Raw genomic sequence first — 22,349 nt, forward strand, 5'->3', positions numbered from 1 at the left:
GCCAGGCGACAACCTCGGAACCTGAATGATTTGGAGGCTGTCTGCAGGGAGGAGTGGGCCAACATCCCTGCCGAAATGTGCACAAACCTTGTCACCAACTATAAAAACCGTTTGACATCTGTGCTGGCCAATAATGGCTTTTCTACAAAATATTAACATGCTGTTTGTCCAGGGGGTCAAATACTTGTTTTTCCTCATCAGATGGTTATCAATTTTTATAAATTCATATGATGTGATTTTCTGGAATTTTCTTTGGGATTCTGTCTTTCACTGTTAGAATGTACATATGATTAAAATTATAGATCGTTGCATTCTTTGTAAGTGGGCAAACCTGCAAAATCAGCAAGGGGTCAAATACTTATTTCCCCCACTGTAAAACCGAAATTGTCCCCCTTTTTATTTCATATATAGCCAAATGACATTATATTTTTTAATGACATACTGACCACCAAACCAGAAATGTCCTCGGTTTTCATTTCAGAAATCTGGTCACCTTAAATAATATACTACATAAACTCTGTTACGCCGGGCTTCTGATCACTGGGTGAGACTCTCTGAGGAATGAGAGATGATCCGCTCACTACTACTTGGTGTTTCAGTGGCGTGGATTTTGACAATTTTTCAATCCCTCTGGCCTCCGCCAGCATTCAAAGCACAGGAAGAAAATTTAAAGGGAGAAAATCTGGCCTGTAACATTTTGTCTCCTCATTATACTGACAAAAAGAATGTTTTTATTTTATGAATTACATTTTAGTCTGGTCATTTTTCGTCAACAATATTCCATGTTAATATAGTCACAGTCAACATTTAAAGACATTGTTGCCGTCTCGTCCTTGTCTCGTTGTCGTCAGGGGAAAAAAAAGTTGACGAATATATTTTATTTTGTTTTGTCTGACAAAAGTAACACTAACGTAAATACAGAGCAAACGTGGAGTCACTGAGCTGTGAGCTCCTTCCCCCACTTATAATTATGCCTCCATTCCCAGCTTTTCTCATTTACTTTCTTCAAGAGATGTTACATTTTGACCCCCGAGGACTGGAGTCAGTGCCACTGTGTGTTTTAATCATGTTCCTCCTTTATCCATGTAGACTAGGAGTCCAAGTGGCAGCTAGACTGCAAGCAGACATGAGAGAGAAGCAGCGATCATCACACTCTACTAGGGGTTTGAAGATACATATAAGCCCACATACATGCTCAGACATGCTCGCCACGTAGTCTAGCGGACCACAATAAAATGTAATGACATGGACTGTTGAGGAGTCCTGAGCACCCCACTGGGATTGAAATGGAGACACATAGCTGAGGGAAATTGGAAGAAAAGCTAGCCCTCAGTCTCATATTGCCGCATGCTACAAGGGTTTTCCACTAATTTCTACTTTGTAAACTTCCACCCTTGCAGTGTGTTCAGCCAATATCGCAAACTCTTTTTACGAAGGACCATTAAACATTTAGTCCATTATGTTTGCTTTCCCCACAAGACGTCCACCTGTGTTAATACAGACGACTTCACAGCATAACTATCTGCAAAAAGCAGATTATCCCCAGGACACATTGGCAGAGCCATGGATCTTTTACCTTTAGGTAATTATTACTGCAGTTGTTTTTCAGTTCTTACTTGTCTTTACTCTCCACAGGGGCTGAGTTAGTGACTCCCGAGGATAAAAGTACATTTACTGTGAGTCGCAAGGTGTCTATCAGTCGGGGATTGGGCTTCCAAATGAAGTCTGCAGTCTGCCCTCAAAGATCTGCCTGTAATTAACACAGCAAATGACTGACACTCTCTTTCTGGCTTTCTCTGTCTGTGAGGGATAAGACTATTTAGCCATATCAGAACTCAGATAAGGACAAGTTGCTAATGTGGGGAGAGAAACCTGACTGCTGTGGTTTATTGCATTAACAGTTTGTCACTGCTGTTAGTTTGTTTTATTGAGTTAGGTTTCTATCAGAAGTTTTACATTTCTTTAGAAAGGCTGGCAAAAGAAAATATGTATCAGTACTTTTATCAGCTGAATATTCATAAAAGGGCACTGGTCTGATTCAAATGAATGAGAAGACATTTTGTTTTGTTTTTTTTCAGGCAGGGTATAAGTCGGTCTGACTGTGACCCAAGGATAGAAGTCCTTAGCTCTATGATAGAAGAATCGAAGTGGCTTGGTGTATCAAGTGGATCCAGGAAATCCAGTTTGAAAAATCCATTCAGGAGTTTGGGCCCTGTCACACCAGCATTTCTAACAGTAAAATCAATTCAGTTTAATGGAATTGCTGTGGTCAGTGGATTTGCTCACAGAAGCAAAGTAAATCTGCAAGGATCCTTTGCGTTGAGTCTAACTTTGTTGGCAGTTGGCACACAAATTCTTGCAGTTGTCTTGACCGTGTTCACCGTTGAGGGATCAGAGACTGGGAGGCCTGTATGGAGGAAACTATCAGATTTGCTGCGTCACACCGTCACATTTAATATACCCCAACTCTGCTGGAGTGTAGACAGCACCACAAAAGAGGCATGGTATGTGAACAGTCATGAGACAGAATTTAGCTGTACAAACATGTCTCTGGAATAAAAAGCTAAAGAAAGCTAGCTTGGTGGGCTATTGTAGTCAGTTAGCAGCAGCGTGTTACCTGCTAGCTTGCCAACCTGCAAGATGTCACTGAATATTCTGCAAGGACGGGAAATAAATTTTGCTGTGCCACTTTTTGATCTGGTTTGAAGGTTTATCAGACGGAAATGTGTCATTTTCAACATCAAGTAAACAGCAATCATTTAGAAAACAGTAGAACAAAGTAAGTATGATATCGCATTCATTTGCTCTATGGCATTTTGTTTTGTCGGATCCAAAGTCTTTATAGGCAAGTCATGCCACTCGACAGCTCTGACAGATCTGTACTTTCACTGGTCACATAAAACCTACATGACTAGAATCAGCAATAAAATCTGCAAAAAATCACAGAAAAAGTTTGACGACTTTGCCTCAAAATAAGGTTTAAAAAGCATTTTTTGTGACCACTTATACTTCTACGTATACGACCCCTTACGTCAGTGGAACCACACGATTGGCTGAAATATGTTTCCCGCCTCGGCTATTAAAAGAAGACGATTGGCTTTCAGTCCAGAAATCATTTCATTCAGCGATTGGTAAGGTGTGTGAAGGTGTGGAAGTAGGCAGGGTTGATCTTACTGGATCTCTCTTTATTTATTGTGTGTGTTCATTCTCCTTTTTCTGTGTCGAACATCATGAATGCTTTAGAGAGACTGTCTCCATTTGTGCAATTTATTACTTGGAGACTACAAAGAAACGCATAAGACACACTGTTCTTGCCAAGATACTGTGTTCTTGCCGTCTGACCACTACTAAACCAAAGTCATTTGAAGCATATTGAACCCTTAACACACACATAGACGAACACATTTACACCTTTGCACCTAATATGCATGTGTTATTAAACTGGAACACCCAAAAAAAACCCACATAGACATTGTGAGAACATGAAACATTTTGAAAAGCCCAAGCTAAAGGAGATGGTTTTAAACCTTGGTCGTTTTTCTCACCACTACAAAACTTCCTTACACTTATTTGGAGTACATGTGGTCCTTCCCCCTGAACTTCCATGCAACAGCTGCGATCCAGTCTCCTTATGATTTCTGTGCTTGTAGAACACCCACTTCAGAAGAAAAATATCCTCCTCTCTTCCCCCTCTAGTGCTCCACATCCTCCTCCATTACTACCTCTCTACATCCGTCCCACCCCTCCTTGAGGAACGTTGTATTTGTTATTCCGCCCCTGAGAGCGAAGGCCTCTGCTTGCCGCCAGCTTGTATATCTCAGACCATTAAGAACATGACAGGAGGAGTTAGCTTGACTGGCATGTTTATTGTTCTGTTGACTGGGCAGTGCTAATGAGGCCTTCACACTGTGCTGGGCCAGCAGGATTACCCCAGCATCACAAGACAAGCACAAACAAGACCCACTGTCACTGACCATTTCCCTGAGAGCGCCCAAACACACATACTCAACACAGGCTGCTGCCTTCAGGTTCTCACTCTACACTCCTACTCCTATGTTCAGGAGTTGCAAACGCAATTTCTTGATGCACTTGGCCATGACAAATGCAAAGTGCTAAGTCATTTTGTAGTGTTTTTTTTATATCAGAGGTCAAGCAGTGCTGCTTTGCACTGCTAGAAAATTAAGAAGGGAAAATTAGCATTATGAATATAATTGAGGTTTTAATAATTTATTAACTTGAAAAGGCATGAGCACACGGCAGTATTGGAAAGGCACTGACTTCCCGGTCAACAATGAATGGGAAAATGCATAATGTGCTAGTCTCAGTGCATTATGCATTTAAAGTGGCAGACTGAATGTCCCTAGCTTCTGTAATGTGATGTATTTCCAAATAAATTGTAATATGCATGTTGGGTATAATGTTGTCAAAGTGTCCAGGATTTGGATTTTAACATGAAATAGGGAAACAATGAAAAAAACTTTTATATTCAGAAATTCTTGCTAATGTAGAATACATTCTGGCATTTCTCAGGTACACAAAATCCAAAATACCAAAACTGAGCAGGTGGAACATACATACTTGTAAGTTTGCATCACATGTAGCATGAACAGTATATCAGTATGCAATTTCATACACGGTCATTGTGCCACCTACTGCTCGTCTCGTTGAACCAGCTCCTAATATTCGCATGACAGTGAAGGATGGAAAAGTATACATGAAAATGCATTTCTTTTGTGACTCTGTTTGACGGTAACCTGGATACAGACTTTGTATTCTTCAATTAATACAGACACATTTCTTCCTGAGCTTCTTCCCTCCCTCGGTCTCAAACACAGATGCACAGTCTAGCGCATTCACTCAGCATCAATCAATATGTGTGCATCTTGAAAGACTTTCATGTACCTGCGGCACCCTGCCTGTAATAGCAGCCTGGTGATTTACGGTTTGTTCTGCTAATCGTCAGCAGCGCCATTGTTAGCCCCATTAGCGCTAATGCTACAGCTGATATAAAGGGGCTATTGATGAACTGTGGTAATGAGACTACTGTGGACCAAATGATAAAAGTCTGTGTTATGACCTGATAGTATCTCACCTGCAGCACCATCTGTGTTTTTTTTTGTTTTTGGATATTTATTAGCAGCAAATGTCCTTACTAAAGGGACTTGTTCATTAGTTAGATAATTCAGAGAGACATTAGGAAAATGTCAGGGTAAAGCAGTATTGACCCGACCCAACATTTAACCCGTTGTCGGGACCCATTGGGTTCAGGTGAGGTTGCGGAACTCTTCAGAAAGGTGTGTTGCATGACTGTTGTTGTCACAATTATCAAAATGAATGGACACTACAACTTTCAGTCCTGTGTGGCAAGTTTTGAATGCACTATATGGTGCATCAGTTTTACACTTAAATGCAAATACTAAAATAGAGGAAGTCATTTCACAGCCCATCTCTCCCGCTCTTTCAGCTAGAGCTGTCCAAGGTCCTGATCTCTTTGCAAGGCCCAGTCACTGACAGTAAAACATAACAGAAAATTGAAGGTGCTTAAGTTAGGGGAGAGCGGGGTGAGTGGAGCCAGTTTTTACTTGAGGTGTCTTTAAACTGAGGACATGACAGTAAGGTCTCCAACTAAAATATGTACATATATTGTAGGATGTGGTGCATCCCTGGGAGTAATCAATTTGGATCTAAAATAAACTGTTTTCAAAATATGGCTGTCCAAAAAAATGACTATGTACCATATGTACCAATGACTATGTACCATATGAGGGGGTCAGACTATGTACCATATGAGGGGGTCGGGGACATTAATGACATTTCATCATGCAAACTCAAACCCCAGGTCCCAACATTCAATTCCACACACATTGCAGCTATGTCTCCTAGTTGTTTCAGATCAATGTATCGCTTTAAAGTCATCCTGTTGATCGTCTTGTCCCGTGCCACCTGATGAATGGACTTCCCATTTTTGTACCTCTCCCACTGCTCTGTCCAAACACACAACAGGAGTTGACTCCTGTCTGTCTTCCATTTATAGAAGCATGAAATGATGGTTTCTGGTCTAAAATGCATAATGCTTACATCATTTTGGTGATGCATAAAAATGCAATATAAAATTACAGTTAAATAGCTGGCTCAACATCCCACAGGTCTTTTGGCTCAAATTACCCCATCCCTGCAATTTTATCCCGCAGTTTAAGGGTAACATCACGCTAACAGTATAGCCTCATATTGTAATTTCCTAAAGCACTAACACATGCATAAGATTTTCTCAAACCTAATTGTTCAGACACAAGAATCAGGACTCCTTGAACATATGAAAATCACTTTGAACGGCAAAAAACAGTTCTTTGATCTTAAATGTGCTCTTCACTTATTCCATGGGCCTCTCTCCATCACAGGGAGAGTAAAATGGATGACTCTTGTTATCCATTGTGTGGTCACATGACCAATTTTGTCTATGGTTGCCGAGAAACAAGGGGTGGCTCAACTTCCCCACAGGCTCAAATCACCGCGCTGTCCCCTATAGTTAAGTATAGTATAGCATTATGTTTAGTGCAGGTGCTCCCGTTAGTTGTTTTTGTCTCAAAGTGTGAAAGTGCTAAGAGTTAACAGTTAACTCAGTCTGCCTCGTCCTTATGCCTAAACCGTGTTTATCTGGATGCCATTAATTCTCTGCCACTGAATATGTTCGCCGGTGTCCTGTTCACACAGTCTGTTACAAATATATACCTTCTAAACACCTCTCAAACAAGCCAAGAACTGCATGTAAGATGCGCTATGCAAAGATGTGTGTTATATACTAGCCCCCACACATTTGGTGATTTTACCCAGAAGCCTCTCAGTTTTACAGTCTCCAAGTTCCCTTTGCCTCAACAAACGACGACACCTTTTTTGATAAATGTACTGCACCAGGTCCCTGTCCACAGCTTTTATATAAAACATATCTCCTTCTGTTTATAGACCTAACAAAATGTCTGTTAAAATGCCCCCTAGTGAGTAAACAAGATGGAACCCGCAGCGCTGGAGCAGTGTTTCAAATTGAGAGCTAGCAGAATATGACAGCTCTGTTAATGCTGCTCTTAGACATTCATTATCATTAAGATGTTGGTTTCCATACCTGCTTAAGTAAGCATTTATCCCCAAGCTGTAAGGTCTCCTTCAGCGCTCTCTCTCTCTCGCTCTCTCTCTCCCATTGCGGGCAAATTTGCAACTTTGCATCAGCAGTTCCAAAAGGAAGGCACTTTTCATACTTTTCTTGAAGCTCATCCAAGAAATTGATGTACAGGATGCATCTGGGTCTTTGGGAGAGGAGGAGAACATGAGAGAGAGAATTGCTGTTTGTGTGTGTGTGTGTGTGTGTGTGTGCGCACTTTGCATTTCTCCAATTCTCTCCCGTTTTCCAAAGACTATTACTCTAACTTTTCATCCATATCCAGTTGACAGAATAAAGACATTTCATTAAGGATATCACTGGGCCTAGGCCTGTTTAATGAAATGCATTACCAAATGCAACACTGGTCTTTGTCTGTGTGTGTGTGTCTGTGTGTGTGTGTCTGTGTGTCTGTGTGTGCATCTCATTTAGTGTCACTCAGATATAGGAGGTTACCTTTAATTTTTGTAGTTGTAGTAGTCTGTGGTATAGATACATTTTCCTGGCTTGGGTGCAGCTGTAACTGCTTTGGTTGTGTCTGCACATGTCGATATAATGCGTTTTGATGCCGGCATTCTCCGAGCTGCTCTCTATAATGAGAAACTTGGTCTCTCCAGACTTTGGATTTATAACTACATGGCTATCTGTGCGATGCTTGGCCGTGGAAGTAATTAATGTAGGGTTTAATTGTCCAGTGAGTGTCTCCTCAGACCTCGGATCCCACCTTCACCGCAACCCTGAACTCTAATAAGCCCACAGGGACGACCCAGCGTGCACCTCACACCCAGCCCAGGCAGCCGCATAATTAGTCTGCAAACATAGCCTCACACAGCCGAGCCGAGCTTATAGCTGTGGTAAGGCAAGACTTGTATGTGGAAAACACCCATTCTATGAGACTTAGTAATGACATGTGACTGTAATGGACAGTCTTCTCCATGGATGTGGAATCTCACTTTTTGAGGTTTTAAACGAGACCTATTATACTGCATTTCCAGTACTATATTGGAGATCTGTGACTTATGTGTGGCAGCTTTGCATGATTAAAAGTTTAAAAAAATAATTTTCTATCATGTAGAGCTTCATCTCAGCTGCTGTCTGAAACAGGCTGTAGATGCTCCTGTCTCTTTGAGGCCCCATCTCTCAAAGCCCACTGTCTTCTGATTGGCCAAGACCCTGAGGCATGTGTACCAGGCTGTTGTTGCCGCTGAGCGGTACAGACAGACTGAGCGTTGCTGGGCCATTGCTGTGCCGTTGCTGTGCAAAGAAAATGACCATATATGGAATACCAGCTCCATCTAGCTCCGTGTGTCGTATAACGGAGCAGTTGGTCGAAAAAGTAGTTCAAAACAGAACATTCAGAAAAGGAGGAAATCTGAGGTTTATGCTCACATGGATTTCTTTTAAATACTTCTACCTCTAGTCACATGACGTAAAACACACTGTTAAGGTTGTGAAGTGGTTGCAGTTTGGTTAGGTTTTAGCAACAAAACTACTTAGGTTTAGGTAAATATTGTGGTTTTGGTTGAAATAAGTATGTTACGTAAGTCGTGATGTAAGTAAGTCACTTACTTTGCTTACTTGACGTAACACCTACGTAACATTTTATTTAACTTTAAATAAGTCAACTATAACATTGTTTCACACGGGACTCAAATGTCTGTCTCCTGCGTTTGTCATACACCCACTGGAGGTCGTGGCCTAACAGTAAATGTAAATATGCACAATCTATCCTATATAGCCATTTTTCTGGTTAGGATGGGCTGATGCTGAGTCTGATCTGATGTTGTACATGCATTCTTAATACAACAGGGTGTACAGTAATCCTACATTTTAAAATACTTTTAATCTTAGTTTGGCATTTACATGTCCAAGCTGCAGTCTCCTTGTAAAAAGTGCTACCTGTGATTATCAGGCCAAACTGTGTTTGCACAGTCACGGCTAAAAACTAAAGGTGCGTTTGCTGTTACAGCCCCCGGGCTTTGGAATGCCTCACCTGATCTGCAGATTTAATAACTTTAAATACATCACAAATAACTGGAAGAAGCAGGAAAGATTGCAATTATTATTTAAAGTTGGCTACCTCATTGCTGTGAATTCTGCTCACTGTCTTTTTTGGCTAAATAAGCCCAAACCATTTTCCACCATGTGATAATTCTAATTCCTGAGGCCCTTTGATAAAAAAAAAGTGTGATGAGGACCAGCCACGACACAGAAGCCTCAGTTGCCCTTTTCACTTGCACATTACACATACTCTGTCCGACATCTGCAAAAGGCCACACCATATATCCCTGTCCACTTTTATAGCTTGCCAATAAGAAATGAAAGTGGCTCTAACGCTCAAGAAACAGCCTTGCTATATAGGAGTATGAGTGCTATAGGAGGGTGTGAGTAGGTTATTGACAGAGCTACTTGTGCCTCTGTCAGCAGTGAGTGATGTCCCTTGCCACTGAAGTTGCATTCAGGAATCTATCAACGGCTAATAATTATGTGTACATTTACGACAAGGGGCCTGGGTTTAATGGATCGATTCGCTCACACTCCAATTCCCATTCTGCACATGGATTTCCTGTCATTTTCATGAGGGATGTTGCATCACAAGAGGTCTCTCTATTTCTCTCTCTCTCTCTCTCTCTCTCTCTCTCTCTCTCTCTCTCTCTCCCCCCGAACCTCCCTTTCTGATGAAACATGTCACTTCCTTATTCAATGCTACCTTTGACAAATGATGACTTAACCTTATTTTTTAATGTTTTTTCATTCTGTCTTGCTGTTCTTTCCTCCTGTAGAACTTTCTTAACTTATAGAATTTATCTAACTTTCAACCAACAGCAGGTATCCTGGGATTGAACAGAACAGCAATTGTTGCTAACACGGTAGCTCATTAATGGTTTGTTCCCATTGGTCCATGTTGGCAACTCATGTAGCTAATTAAAAGGAGTAAGAAGTAAAAATTCTATTTCCCATGGTACAACATGGTTTGTAGGTCATTACCAATACCATTTATAGCTACTCAAAATTTGCATATGATTTAAGATTCAAGATTCAGCGCTTTTAATTGTCACATTGTCAATACAATACATTTTGAGGATTTGCTAAAAGGTGTGTGTGCAATAAAGAAAAATAATTAGAATTATAGTACAAATATCAATTAGAAAAATATTTAAAAACATTGTAAGATTAAAAAATGACCAATTCTGTATATGTGATGTAATTATTAGAGGTTCAGTGTGTAATATTTCTGAGGATCTATCCACAAATCAGTGGTCAGTAATAGGTGGCTCGCGGGCCAGACTGCTTTGATAGCAGAAAAATAAAAAATAAATAAATTGATAGCGGCTGGTGCTGAAATAGATCTCAGTCATGACAGGTACATTTACTCACACAATCAGATCCTCTTAAGTGATTTTACCTCCAAAATAAAAGCATTTTTTGCAGCAATGCTTTATGTCGAGTTTGAGCTTTTACTTTGAAAAGTTCTGAAGGACATTCAAAAGAGTCTCTGGCTTGCTTGACACACCTCTGAAAAAGTCATCAGTAAACGTGTGATAGGATTCCCCTAAATTTCCCCCCCTGAAAGTGTCTCCCATCGGGGTACTGTACACTACTGACTGAGCCAAGCATGCTCACATGTATCCAAGGATTTAACAAAAAATCTAACCATGTTCTGGCCCGCCATGTAACGGCTTGAAAAAAAATTGGCCCAATGCCAGACTTATTTGTCCACCCCTGCCTTACATAATAACCTTAACCCTTATTACCTTAGAATGAGCTATTTATATCTACATAACCGTGGGTCCCCACTTCCATGGACGTCGGCACGTTGTGTCGTCATGTAGCTGAAAACGGACAAACCGCGATACAGAGCGCGTTTCGTCACTATGTTCTTCTTGTTCTACTTCTGGTAGAATTCAGGCAGTGCAGACACTAATCACTATGTTGAATACGTACATTAGAAGAAGAAGTAATAAATAACATACTGCAGGGGTCGGCAAATAAGTTTAGCATCGAAGCAATATTTTCAACCATTAGATGATGGATGAGATTATAAGCCATAATATTGTCTTGTTTCAACATGTTAAGTAATTTCAGTCAGTAAAGCACAGGGTTGAGTGTTCAATTCCACCTCTTGACAACTTTTTTCTCTATCTCTTCAACAAATGGAATCTGCAGCGAATGTTTTAGATCATGCACTGCTTCGGTGTTTGATCCACATCCATCAACCTACAGACACGTTTGCAATTCCCCAGTATCTCCAGGCATTTAGGGGAATCACGTTTTCTGACGGCTTCAAGTGAGCTACAGACTCTTAATGTCGTTCAGAATTTTTCAAAGTAAAACCTCAGTTCAACTCCAACAGAATTGCAGTAAACAAGCTTCTCATGCTTTTATTTTGTAGGCAAAACCACTAAAGAGGAAGTGATTATTTGAGTAACTGTTGCTGTCATGACTGAGATCTATTTCAGCACCGCTATAATGTATGTATTTATATTTTTTGTCGCTACCAAAGCACCATAATCTGACTGCAGGCCAGATGATATTGCTGGCGGGCAGTTTTGGTGAGGGTCCCTAATCACAGAGAGAATAAACATGTTTCCCTTGTCAATGTTTCTATAAACTTTGTGATTTATAATGGACTGTGGTGCAGAAATAGTGACAGCATTTCATACTCTTGGCTTAAATTTTCCATGATGTCTTGTCAGTGGCCAAGTGACAATAACATATGGTTTTACTGACTAATTTAATATAATCTCTAAATATACCTAAAGAAACCTCATTTCTTGACTGGTCACTCTCTGCTGTCTCAGAAGAGACACCTTTTGTGCTGTGTCAGCCACCGTAGCTGTCCTGCACTGTTTGAAAGGTTAGGGGGCAGTGGTAGACTGGATAGATGGTTGCAATTCACAACACTCGCCACTAGATGCCACTAAATCTTACACACTGAGCCTTTAAAATGCAAAAGTATATGAGTTGCTGCCATGTGATTGATCAGCTATTTGCATAAAGCAATTGAACAGGTGTACTTAATAAAGTGGTTGGTGAGTGTGTGTGTACACACACAGTATGGATAAATGCACACTACACAGAGCAAAAAGCACACATAACACAAGGCTATACTGGGTTGGCTACTGGTGTATGTTTAAAAATAGAAACTGGACAACATTATGGGCAGAAATGCAGTGATTGCAGAGGGAAAAGACAATTTCACCTGTACTACCTTAAATATAATTAAACATGAGTTCAGATAATAGGGGGGCATTCATAACTGAACAAATTAAGTAGATTACTCAGTTTAACTTATCATATACATTTACAAAAGCTTACATCTTTGAAACACCAATGTACTATTTAAACACAATAATCACCAGTTAAGGCAGTGAGATAGCACTAATGAATATTCCATTACATTGGTAAAGAGCATCCTCTATTGGCGAAATAATACCACACATTAACTTACGTGACAGCTCTAATAAATCTCAAACTAAGCACAATAACAGGGATACTAAGCAATATACAGACACTAATAATTTCTCTAATTATACAGTACAAGAGAGATTGTGGGAGAAACTTGCACTCAACATGCTAAAATTTGCTCAGACCACAAGGGTTAAGAGCAAATGAGACACAGGACCGCAGCATACATAATGTACAAATATTAATTACATAGGCACACTTCCGATATTCTGACACGTTCCAGGTCTTATTTTGAAAGGCTTATTGAGGAGGTGCGACATCACATAGCAAGCCATAGCCCTGATTGGCTATGGCTTGTGTCAAAAGAATTATTGTGAGCCAGGTTCAGAGTGATAAAGTTGTTTCAGAGACTGATAAGGACTTAAGAGCAATGTTTTACAAGAGCTGAGGCAGGCTGAGGTGAGGCCCCAAATGCAGACAAAGGCGAAGCAAGAGGGGGATGCAGTTCAATAGGTGTTTTATTAACTCAAAACTAAACTGAAACAGGCTTACATGGAGCTCGAGACAAAATCCAAACAAAGGTAATCCAGAACAGGGAAAACAAAGGAACAGGCAGGAACACTCGACATTAGACGCAAGGACGTGACAAAGACTGGAGACACAAGCAGGTATACATACACACAGGGACTAACGGGCGGGGCGGGAGCAACACAGGTGAGCGGGATTAGGGCTAACGAGGCAGGCGAGAGCGAGCGGGGGAAACAGAGAGAACACTTGACAGGCAGACATGGGGCAAAATGAATAACCAACAAAGACAGAAACACACAAGTTACAAGTGCCAGAACCTGAACAAGAACACAGAACTAGAACACAGAGTACAGAGGAGACTAAAACAAAATAATGTAAACAAGAACTAGGAGTGAATATTAAAACATGAACTAAGGACCAGGACTAAGAACAAAAATATAGAACTAAAACCTAGACTCCCAAAGAAGACACACAGACAGGATCATGACAAAAGCATGCAGAGAGGGTCTGACCTAGAGATTTGGAGAGTCCCTGGTTGTCACCATTTGGCTTACTTTAGCAATTGACCCTATCATGACCTGGGGAAACCTGGTTTTGAATCTTTTTTTCATGTCTTATATTTGTGGATCATGAACAGTCTGTTTGTGGATTTTGAATGTATTTGTGAATCATGTTTTATATTTGTGGATCATGAAAAGTTTGTGGATTTTAAATCTATTTGTAGATCATGTTTTGTTCTTCATTTGACTCATACTCTACTACATTGTGCATTTACAATGATTTTAAAATTGATTTACCCTCATACATGTGCCTTTAAAATCTCCCATAGGTTTTCAGTTGGGTTGAGATCTGGTGACTGAAAGGCCATAGCATATGATTCATATACATAATTTCTGTTCTCATTTAGCCAGTGACTTGTATGGAAACATTTGTAATAAGCCTTTACTTCCCATCTTGCATTCATTAGGTTTCTATCATCTTATGATAGGAGGGACTGTCCTATTACTTCTCCTGTAGCAAACTCATGAGCTCCCAAGTTGGCCTTTTTACAAGGGTAAAGTAGCTTTAGCTGTACCTGGCACTGATACATTATAGAGACCTCACCAGAATCACCAGAGACTCCTTCTGCATCTCGGTCAAATATTGCAGTTGACTGGTCAGGGCTTTTGTGGACATCAAAGCTAGAGAGGCCAGCCTGCCAAAGTTCATCAAGCTACTAAAAAAATGGCAGAAAGGGAAAATGATTCTTGTGAGTGACCCATGACCACACATCTAGTCCCATGCTGCCACTGCTGCTGCTGGACTGGCAGAGAAAGCTGCCGCCACACTCTGCTGACATAAATAAAGGCAGCAACTTGCCTACTGGCGTGTAAGGACTCTGAAAGTCAGCTTAATGTCCAAAATTGTATTTCAGGTCTAGTTTAAGGGCATATCTCAAAAAGCTACAGTATTTACAATTTTACTCCGGTTTGGTGCAGGTCAACACATTTTTTATTGACCTGATAAAGTCAAAGTATTGACAGCTCAAAGAAAGAACTCCCACCTCAGAAGGATTACCAAGCAAAGCTTTTTATTGCAGCGTGACCCAGTGTTGTGTGACTAAAGTATTACAATATGCCACAACTCATGCCTGTAGCAACGTCACCACTCTGTTTCCTTGGTGGACATATTTGTCATCTTTCAGTCAGCGAAGGATCAGGTCTGGATAGTTATTTCAAAGTGATCTGAAACATTACTGTGGTTCCTATGACCACAACATGGCATTTTAACACTATATCAAGGTGCTACCTTAACTCTGCTAGATATGAATTTGGATAAGTAATACATATGCTTCAAGGAAAGTCTATATGAACATCTTTTATGTTAGCTGCTTACTTACTGTACCTATGTATGTTGATTAAAGAAACATCTAAAGACTTTTCTGTTAATTCATTCCTATTGGCAATAATAACATTGCATTCAGTTACAGTTATTGCTGAAATCTAAAAACGCAGAGACATCCCTAAAAATAAGAAAACATCACTCAGGGGATCAGACAGGTTGAAAACTAACCCCCAGGTTAGCCGGACTTTGGAAAACAAGGACTTCCATGACTGATATAACAGCTTGTGGGCTCCCTGGGCGCTTGGCCCCTATTGACCGGCCATTCCGATGAAAATTCCTTCTGATCAGGACAGATCGGGCCAGTCTCCTCCAATTAGGGTGGTTGCTTGAGGCATTCATTATGACTGGACTATTATTATGAATAAGTGGAATCTTAGGGTCCATGTGAATACAGCTACTGTCATTTGAAATATTTCTTAGATCAGCTTTAAGGTAAGCTAAGAACATGATTCTGTCTGTCACCAAATGCTTTCTGCTGATATTTATTCATTGTAGGAAACACCATAAAATATGCACATACCCACAGCTAACACAACGTTCATGGCAGAAAGGGTGATGAATACTGTGCTTTTATCTGAACAGTGATGCAATGCTTTCTCGGTACAGCATGTCTAATGTATGAGCACCACGAACAAACTCTATGGTTCAGAGACTTGTTGACTTGCTGAGTCTTTAGCTTTGAATTCACGCTGTGTCGTGTCTGCTTCCCTCTCAGTCACCATGAATTTGCATATTTTCAAATTATCTCAGCTTTTGTTGGAAATCTCAGTGGAATTTGCATAGCACATTCCAGTGACTCATTTCTGCTTAATACCATGTTCCTAAATGGAAAATGCTGCTTAGGGCTCCAGCAGATATTGTAGCGAAAACCTGCCTCTTGCTTGAGTTGACGTGATAAGCCTCTACTTCCCACCCTGTTGAAGCAATTGAATTCTTAGTCCCGGTGGCCAAGTCTTACATAAGAAAATGACTGGCTGAGATGCCTATCACGCCCACATTGCTGACATTCTCTCACTGGGCCATCCTGTCCTCTCAGTCTTATAGTACATGTGTTAGCTGATTATAGAATGATTCCACTTCTCTCACTTCTGTAATATCTCCTCTTATCAGAGGGAGGTTTAGACCAAATTGCTAAAAGTTACTGGAGATTAGTTTTGCCCACTGAGCTTCATGATTCTAACATTGGAATTGCCTGCTGAAGCATTAGACTGGCAATCTATGCCACTGTAAGCTTCAAGATGGATAATATGGACACATGGGAGGCTATAATGTTATGAAATAGTGACCTAGCTCCTGAAAATAGGTGAAGAATGAATGCTAGCAAGTATCCAGTCTGACTGAATCTTTCTGCAGGATTGTCATGTTGTTTTAGTTGTCCCAGTTCCTGAATTATGTTACACTTTAAATTGACTGGATTTCCATGTAACACAATACGAACGTGCAGGCAACAGGATGTTCGCTTAATGTAGCTAATGCTAATGTTGAAGAACAGACAGGCGTGTTGGCTTGGCGAATTTTTTGTTTTCAAAAATTATTTATTGTCTAGTTCACCAACTAGACAACAAACTGAAAAAAACAGATATACTGTAGAATGATTAGCTATATTTTTTATGGTTTTTAAGGTGATGGGAATATCTTCAAGGGTCACGCCACCAATTTTCAGCATCAAATCCGTTTACTGGTCATGTGGAGTGACAGTTGTGTAATATATTTTGTGGCTCTTCAGAAGCTTTGTCAATTCTGAGAAAAGATCCCCGGATGATGTCATAGTTAGAGGGTTAACTCTGGTTAACAAAAAGTCTCCTTTACAAATTGGGTGCATTTGTGTTGGCATTTAATAAAATGGCACCATCTAGTTGCATTGTGGGAAATGTTTTAGTTTGGTACTAAAAGATATTTAGATATTTTTGCCTTTTGTGCTTTGATTTTGATCAATCTATCTCAGATCTGTCTCTTCTGAGTCTCCCAACTTCATGGAAGCGTAATACTAAATTGCTGGAATAAACCTTTAATTGAAACCAATTTTATTACATCAGCTTGATCTGTTTGTACCTCAATATTTCTGAAAGTAAGGTGTTGGTAATGATGGAACGTAATTAGGTACACCAACTCAAGTACTGTTATGTACAGTTATGTTATATATATATATATATATATATATATGTTATTATATTTCAGTGGCAGACATTAAACTTTTTACTCTACTTTAAACTCCACTTCCTCCAGTCTCAGAAGACAGAGAAAGTTCACTTGTTTTCCATGGCTTTTTCTTGGTTTTAAAATTCAATAAGTTGTAAGTATGTACAGTGCTTAAATCCCAAACATAGATATAATATATATATCTGTGAGGATGTATTGATCAGGTAAGAGCCAGATCAGGTCATTTGTGTAATCACCTACTCTGGGTCCTTCTACAATGGGGAAATATCTACAGCTTTTTTGATTCTTGAAATTTCTTGAAATTATGCCTCTTTTTCTCAAAACTCTAAACACAAATCCACAACTTCTCAAACTTCTCCAATTTTCAGGTCAAAATACGCTCTCCATTCAAAACCATTCAATCTTGCTGAAAAACCAAACTTTGCCCTCAGTGATGACACACAATCCCTCAAAATGAACACAAAAAGTAACAAATGTAAACATTTGCACACAGTTTTTATTCCTTAGTATGCTGTACAGCACAACACACCAAACAACTAATTATTCTGCCCCTGCGTACTGCCTTTGGTCTAGGACAGGCCAGAGATTCTTGTTCTCCACCTTCTTCACCACCTCCTCCATCTCTTTCTCTACCTCCTCCTTCTCCGCCCTACTCCTGCTCCGCCTCCTCCTACTCCTCATCTTCCTCTCCCATCTCCTACTCCAACTCCGACTGTTCCTCTTCCTTCACCTCTTATTCCTCTCCATACTACTCTTCCTCCTCCTCCTCCTCATCTTCCTCCTCCTCCTCTCTGGTGTCCTCTACCTCTTCCTTCAGATTTCTCTGGATCCATTGCTCCAAAACTGAACTGACTCTGGCCCCTTTATCTATCTACTGAAGGTTCTGATTGGTGCGTTATCAGTTTTGACAGTTTGTGTTTCCACCTGGGTAGCTGTGTGCTATTTGAGCTCAAGCTTTGCTGACTTGAGTGAACAATATTGAATGTTAGTGTTTTCTCAATGACCACATGGTGTAGGCAATGAGAAATGAAGGGATTTGTGTGTAGAGTTTAGAGAAATGGGTGTGCTTTTTGAAAAATGGGAGTTATGGTCTTGAAATTTTAGTTCATTAGCCTGGTTATTGTCTTGAAGGGGTGTACGTTTTGGGTTATACATTCAGAAGTTTGTCTAAATGTATGATTTTTGCCTTTGCTTTTATTGTCTTGTGTACAATGGGTGAATGGGTGATGGCAGAATGAAATAATGAAAATTAAAAAAATGGGGGTAGGAGTTGGGTTGTCAACTAGAAGCAGCTTATTTTGTGTATTAATTATTGGTTATGGTTAAATAAGTGATTTTGCTTTTTTATTTATGTACTTTTTGCATTCCTTTAAAATTACAATTGGCGGCATATACAGTATATAATGTGCATGTATGTCTCCATGTATTGATTTATGTTCCTATTACTCCTGTGCACAAGGTTTGAGCCATAATAATAAGTATAGGAACATTAACAACACTAAAGCAAACCAAAACAAGATATTCTACTGACCCATGTTCCAACTCTATAACAATGATCACAAAAAAGAGGTTTGATGATGATATTTACACAACAGGAATAAAAAAAACAAAATGAACAAAATCCTGTGAGAAATCTTAGAAAAATGTTGAGAGAAATATAATTTAGGAACCATCTGCAGGTTCACTCCCAGAGTACTGCTACAGACTACCAAAAGCCCACGCCAGTTGAACCCTGCTAATTACACTTCTCCCACTGTGAGTCTGGCAGGCCAGAATTTAAAAAAATGCTGCCCGTCACTGTGACCTCTTTGTGGAATGCGCTCCTATCTCGTTGGTGCAGATGCTCACCCTTTTAAACACCTGCTCTGTCTTTTGTGTCGCAGTGCCGTCATTCTGGGGGCTGGTAAACTCGGCCTGGAACCTGTGCTCGGTGGGGAAGAGGCAGTCACCAGTCAACATCGAGACCAGCCACATGATCTTTGACCCCTTCCTTACGCCCATAAAGCTGAACACAGGCGGACGCAAGGTAAATGCACGCAAATGCAAACACACACACTATTCTCTGCTGTCTACTTGATGGATGCTGCAGCATTGTTGACTCTCTTTTTGTTGCTGGTCGCGTCTCTAAGATGTTGCACTACACTGCTGTAATGCTAGTCACTATAGTGCTGGTTGTTGTTTCAGAGCTCTTGTAGATAAGGTGTGTATCCCTGATCGATGCTCCTGACTGCTGTTTGTGTTGGTAGACAATGTGAGCTATTTGTCCAACGAACACTCTCCTGGAGATAAAATACAGAGCAATTGACCTATTCAGAGATGCACAATGGTTGTATTTTGGTCCAAGAAAAGCCTTAACATTATCATAAGTTCTTTACAGATGAAATCCTGCAGCTTAACAGCAGATTAGTTGAACATATTGTTTATTTTCTCCTGTACAGTGGTGTACCAAGGACAGTGTGTATCAGAAATCTGTTTCATCCTGTGCCATATGACAGCAGCTAATTGGGAAGCCTTCACAGATGGGCTGCTTTTGAAAAGTGCACAGTTGCATGGTGAGATTAATGTTATTATGAGTTTATGTTTACGTGCCAGCAGTGAATACAGGGTTAGCCTTGGGCAAAGATAAAGCATATAGGACACATACCACCTATGATACACTGCTACAGTAGATGTCTTCATAAAACAGATCTAAAAATAGACCCATGTTATGCCACCTGTCTGATCAGATGTTGGTACTCAGACCTCTTATTGGAGGAGTTAGTCATTTAGAATAGAATTGCAGATCTGTCTGTGTTCAGAGAAAATAATAGAATTCATAGCGAAACCGGTGCTTAGAATAGTCACTCATACATTTTCACAATGGTATAATATCTACTTGAAATAAAAATTAAATTTAACAATTCCTCTTTTTGCAAGGACTCCCCTGCTGCTCCCTCAAGGACTTCACTTTGAGAGCAGCTACCCTGCAGTGTGTCCGGAGTAAGGCATCACTCACAATGGCACAATTTTATTGCTATTAGGATGAATCAGAGGGAAGTAGAGGGTAGTTGAGAGAGAAATACAGTGTGTTATTTAGGGTTACATCTCAAACATTAAGGGACAGTGCTCAATGTCGTCTCTCTAGAACAATGCTTCTGGAAAGATTAGTTAGAGATGGGCCACCTTGCGACTGTGCTTGGGAAGCGCTCGTAGGGACATACGAGTAATTTTAGAAGACACTGAGTGACCTATTCTGTTGTGAGGAATTGCTGGAATGAAGATATGAGTATGCCCCTGTATAAACATAAGTCTGCAGTCATACACACACAATACATTACATATTCTTCCCAAAACATCTACTCAAGTATAAGTATGTGGGCCAACCTGTTCTCACTCCCTCACTCGTCACATATGGACGCAAGACCCATCGGTGTCATTTTGTAACGCTGGCGATCCCTATAGTGTCATAGTTTAACGCAGTGGGGGAAGCCCTGTAGTGCCAGTTTTTGACGGTAATCTAGGTATATGATATTTAACAGAAAAGACTGAGTAAAGAGGTGGTTGGGGTGGATGGAGGGCCAGAAGCCCGACTTTGAACCAGGAAAGTGGTGTTGGTGTCCTGTATAAAACAAAAAGTCAACATTAAATATTTTTTACGGGAATTACGTAAATGGCATAAGTTAACTTACGTGTTATTTTAACACAAACCATGATCTTTTCCTAACCTTAACCAAGTCGTTTTGTTGCCTAAACCTAACCCAAATGCAAGTTTCATGACTTAAATAACGTGCCGTTTCAAAATGGCGATGTTTCGGACATTGCATATTTATTGTTTCTAACTTTACCGGACGTTGCATATTTGTTGTTGCTAAGCGTTGCTAACTTGACCACGGAGTCTTAACCGTCTAAAAATGACGCAAAAGGGGTACCCAGGGCGTTAAAATGTGATGCCAAAGGATCTTGGCAAAGCGTCAATATGTGACGAGTCGGGAGTGAGAATGTGTTGGGCATGTACACCCAAAGACCTCGGACGAAAGGAAAGTCAATCCATGATTTTGAAAAGGCAGTAGATTGGATCAGTGTTGCAGATATCACAGATAACAAAGCATAAAAAACAGAAACTGATGCTTAATTCTTCTTGCACCAAAAACAGGAAACCATATAGGCTTTTTTTATGTTGCTTAATCTGTTGCTGCATTACACTTTTGGTAGGCTATAAAGGACCACTACACTTTAACACCCACACAAACCATTTCATCTTTCTCATTTATTTTTCAAGAAGTTTCCAAAGAGTCCAAAAGCCATTTTGGTCTTTCTCTCCTGCTTTATCTCCCCCTCTTTTCCTTTCTCTCTCTCTCTCTCTCTCTGCAGTTGCCTAAATGTAATCTGTTGTGTCTCCATCTCTCTGAGCACCTGAGCTGTCAGCTAGTGAACACGAAGCTGGCTTCACCTTGTCAGTGCTGATTCATCCCCGCTCTGTCTCTGGCTGTTTGGCAGCCAGTCAGCCTTGGCCAAACACGCTACGGAGACTGGTAAAGAGCTTCTGCTTCGGCTCGCCACAGCTCAGCTCGCCACCTTGACACAGAGAGAGCTTAAACCCACTTTCTGCCCAGGAGGAAAGCAAAGAGAAAGATTAACCCTCCCCCACCGACTCTCAGCACACACGACAACTGCATAGGAAGATGCTTGTGCTGCCCTGGATTGGCGCTAATATATAGTTAAAGGAAATTAAATTGACCTCCAAAGAGAAATTTTAATTAATGACAGGGAGACATGCAAGGCTATGCACGATGGATTGAAGGAATCACAGTTAGCTGAAAGGCACTATTAACTGAATATTTACTCTGCTGTTGATGAGCTGCAATTATTTGAAAAGAGTTTAATGAATTTAATCACTTTGGAGCCAGGGAGGTGATAAAAAGTGATTTTGGAGTCCTCACTCTCTGTGTGAAGTGTTTTCTGCACATTTATGAATAGTGTTTATGAAACAGGATTAGATGTCTTTTGTCCTTTTTTTCCAGGTTTATTTTTTAAACTAAATGCACAGAGAATCTATTAGGGCTGTGAAATCGGTGGCATTCTTCACATTTGGAGATGGAGGGCTCTCTCCTCCTTTTTGTTCTCACACTTTGAAGTCAGGTGTGTGCAAAAAAGCATTGTAACAATGAGTGACAGGTGGTGTATTCCATAAAAAAAGGGATATTTAGGAAAGGCGTCTCCTTAAATGGAATTCTGACTG

General features: G+C 40.4%; 1 protein-coding gene across 1 annotated transcript in view; it reads left to right on the top strand.

The window, feature by feature from the left end:
• The window catches only part of ca10a (carbonic anhydrase Xa), a 275,302-nt gene that overhangs the window by 124,078 nt on the left and 128,875 nt on the right, over nucleotides 1–22,349 (top strand). Inside the window, exon 4 of the mRNA XM_046069523.1 lies at nucleotides 19,015–19,157. Coding sequence (XP_045925479.1) covers nucleotides 19,015–19,157 — 143 coding nt within the window. The remainder of the gene's footprint in view (nucleotides 1–19,014; nucleotides 19,158–22,349) is intronic.

Source organism: Micropterus dolomieu, linkage group LG14 (genome assembly GCF_021292245.1).
Source record: "Micropterus dolomieu isolate WLL.071019.BEF.003 ecotype Adirondacks linkage group LG14, ASM2129224v1, whole genome shotgun sequence".
NCBI classification, from domain to species: domain Eukaryota; kingdom Metazoa; phylum Chordata; class Actinopteri; order Centrarchiformes; family Centrarchidae; genus Micropterus; species Micropterus dolomieu.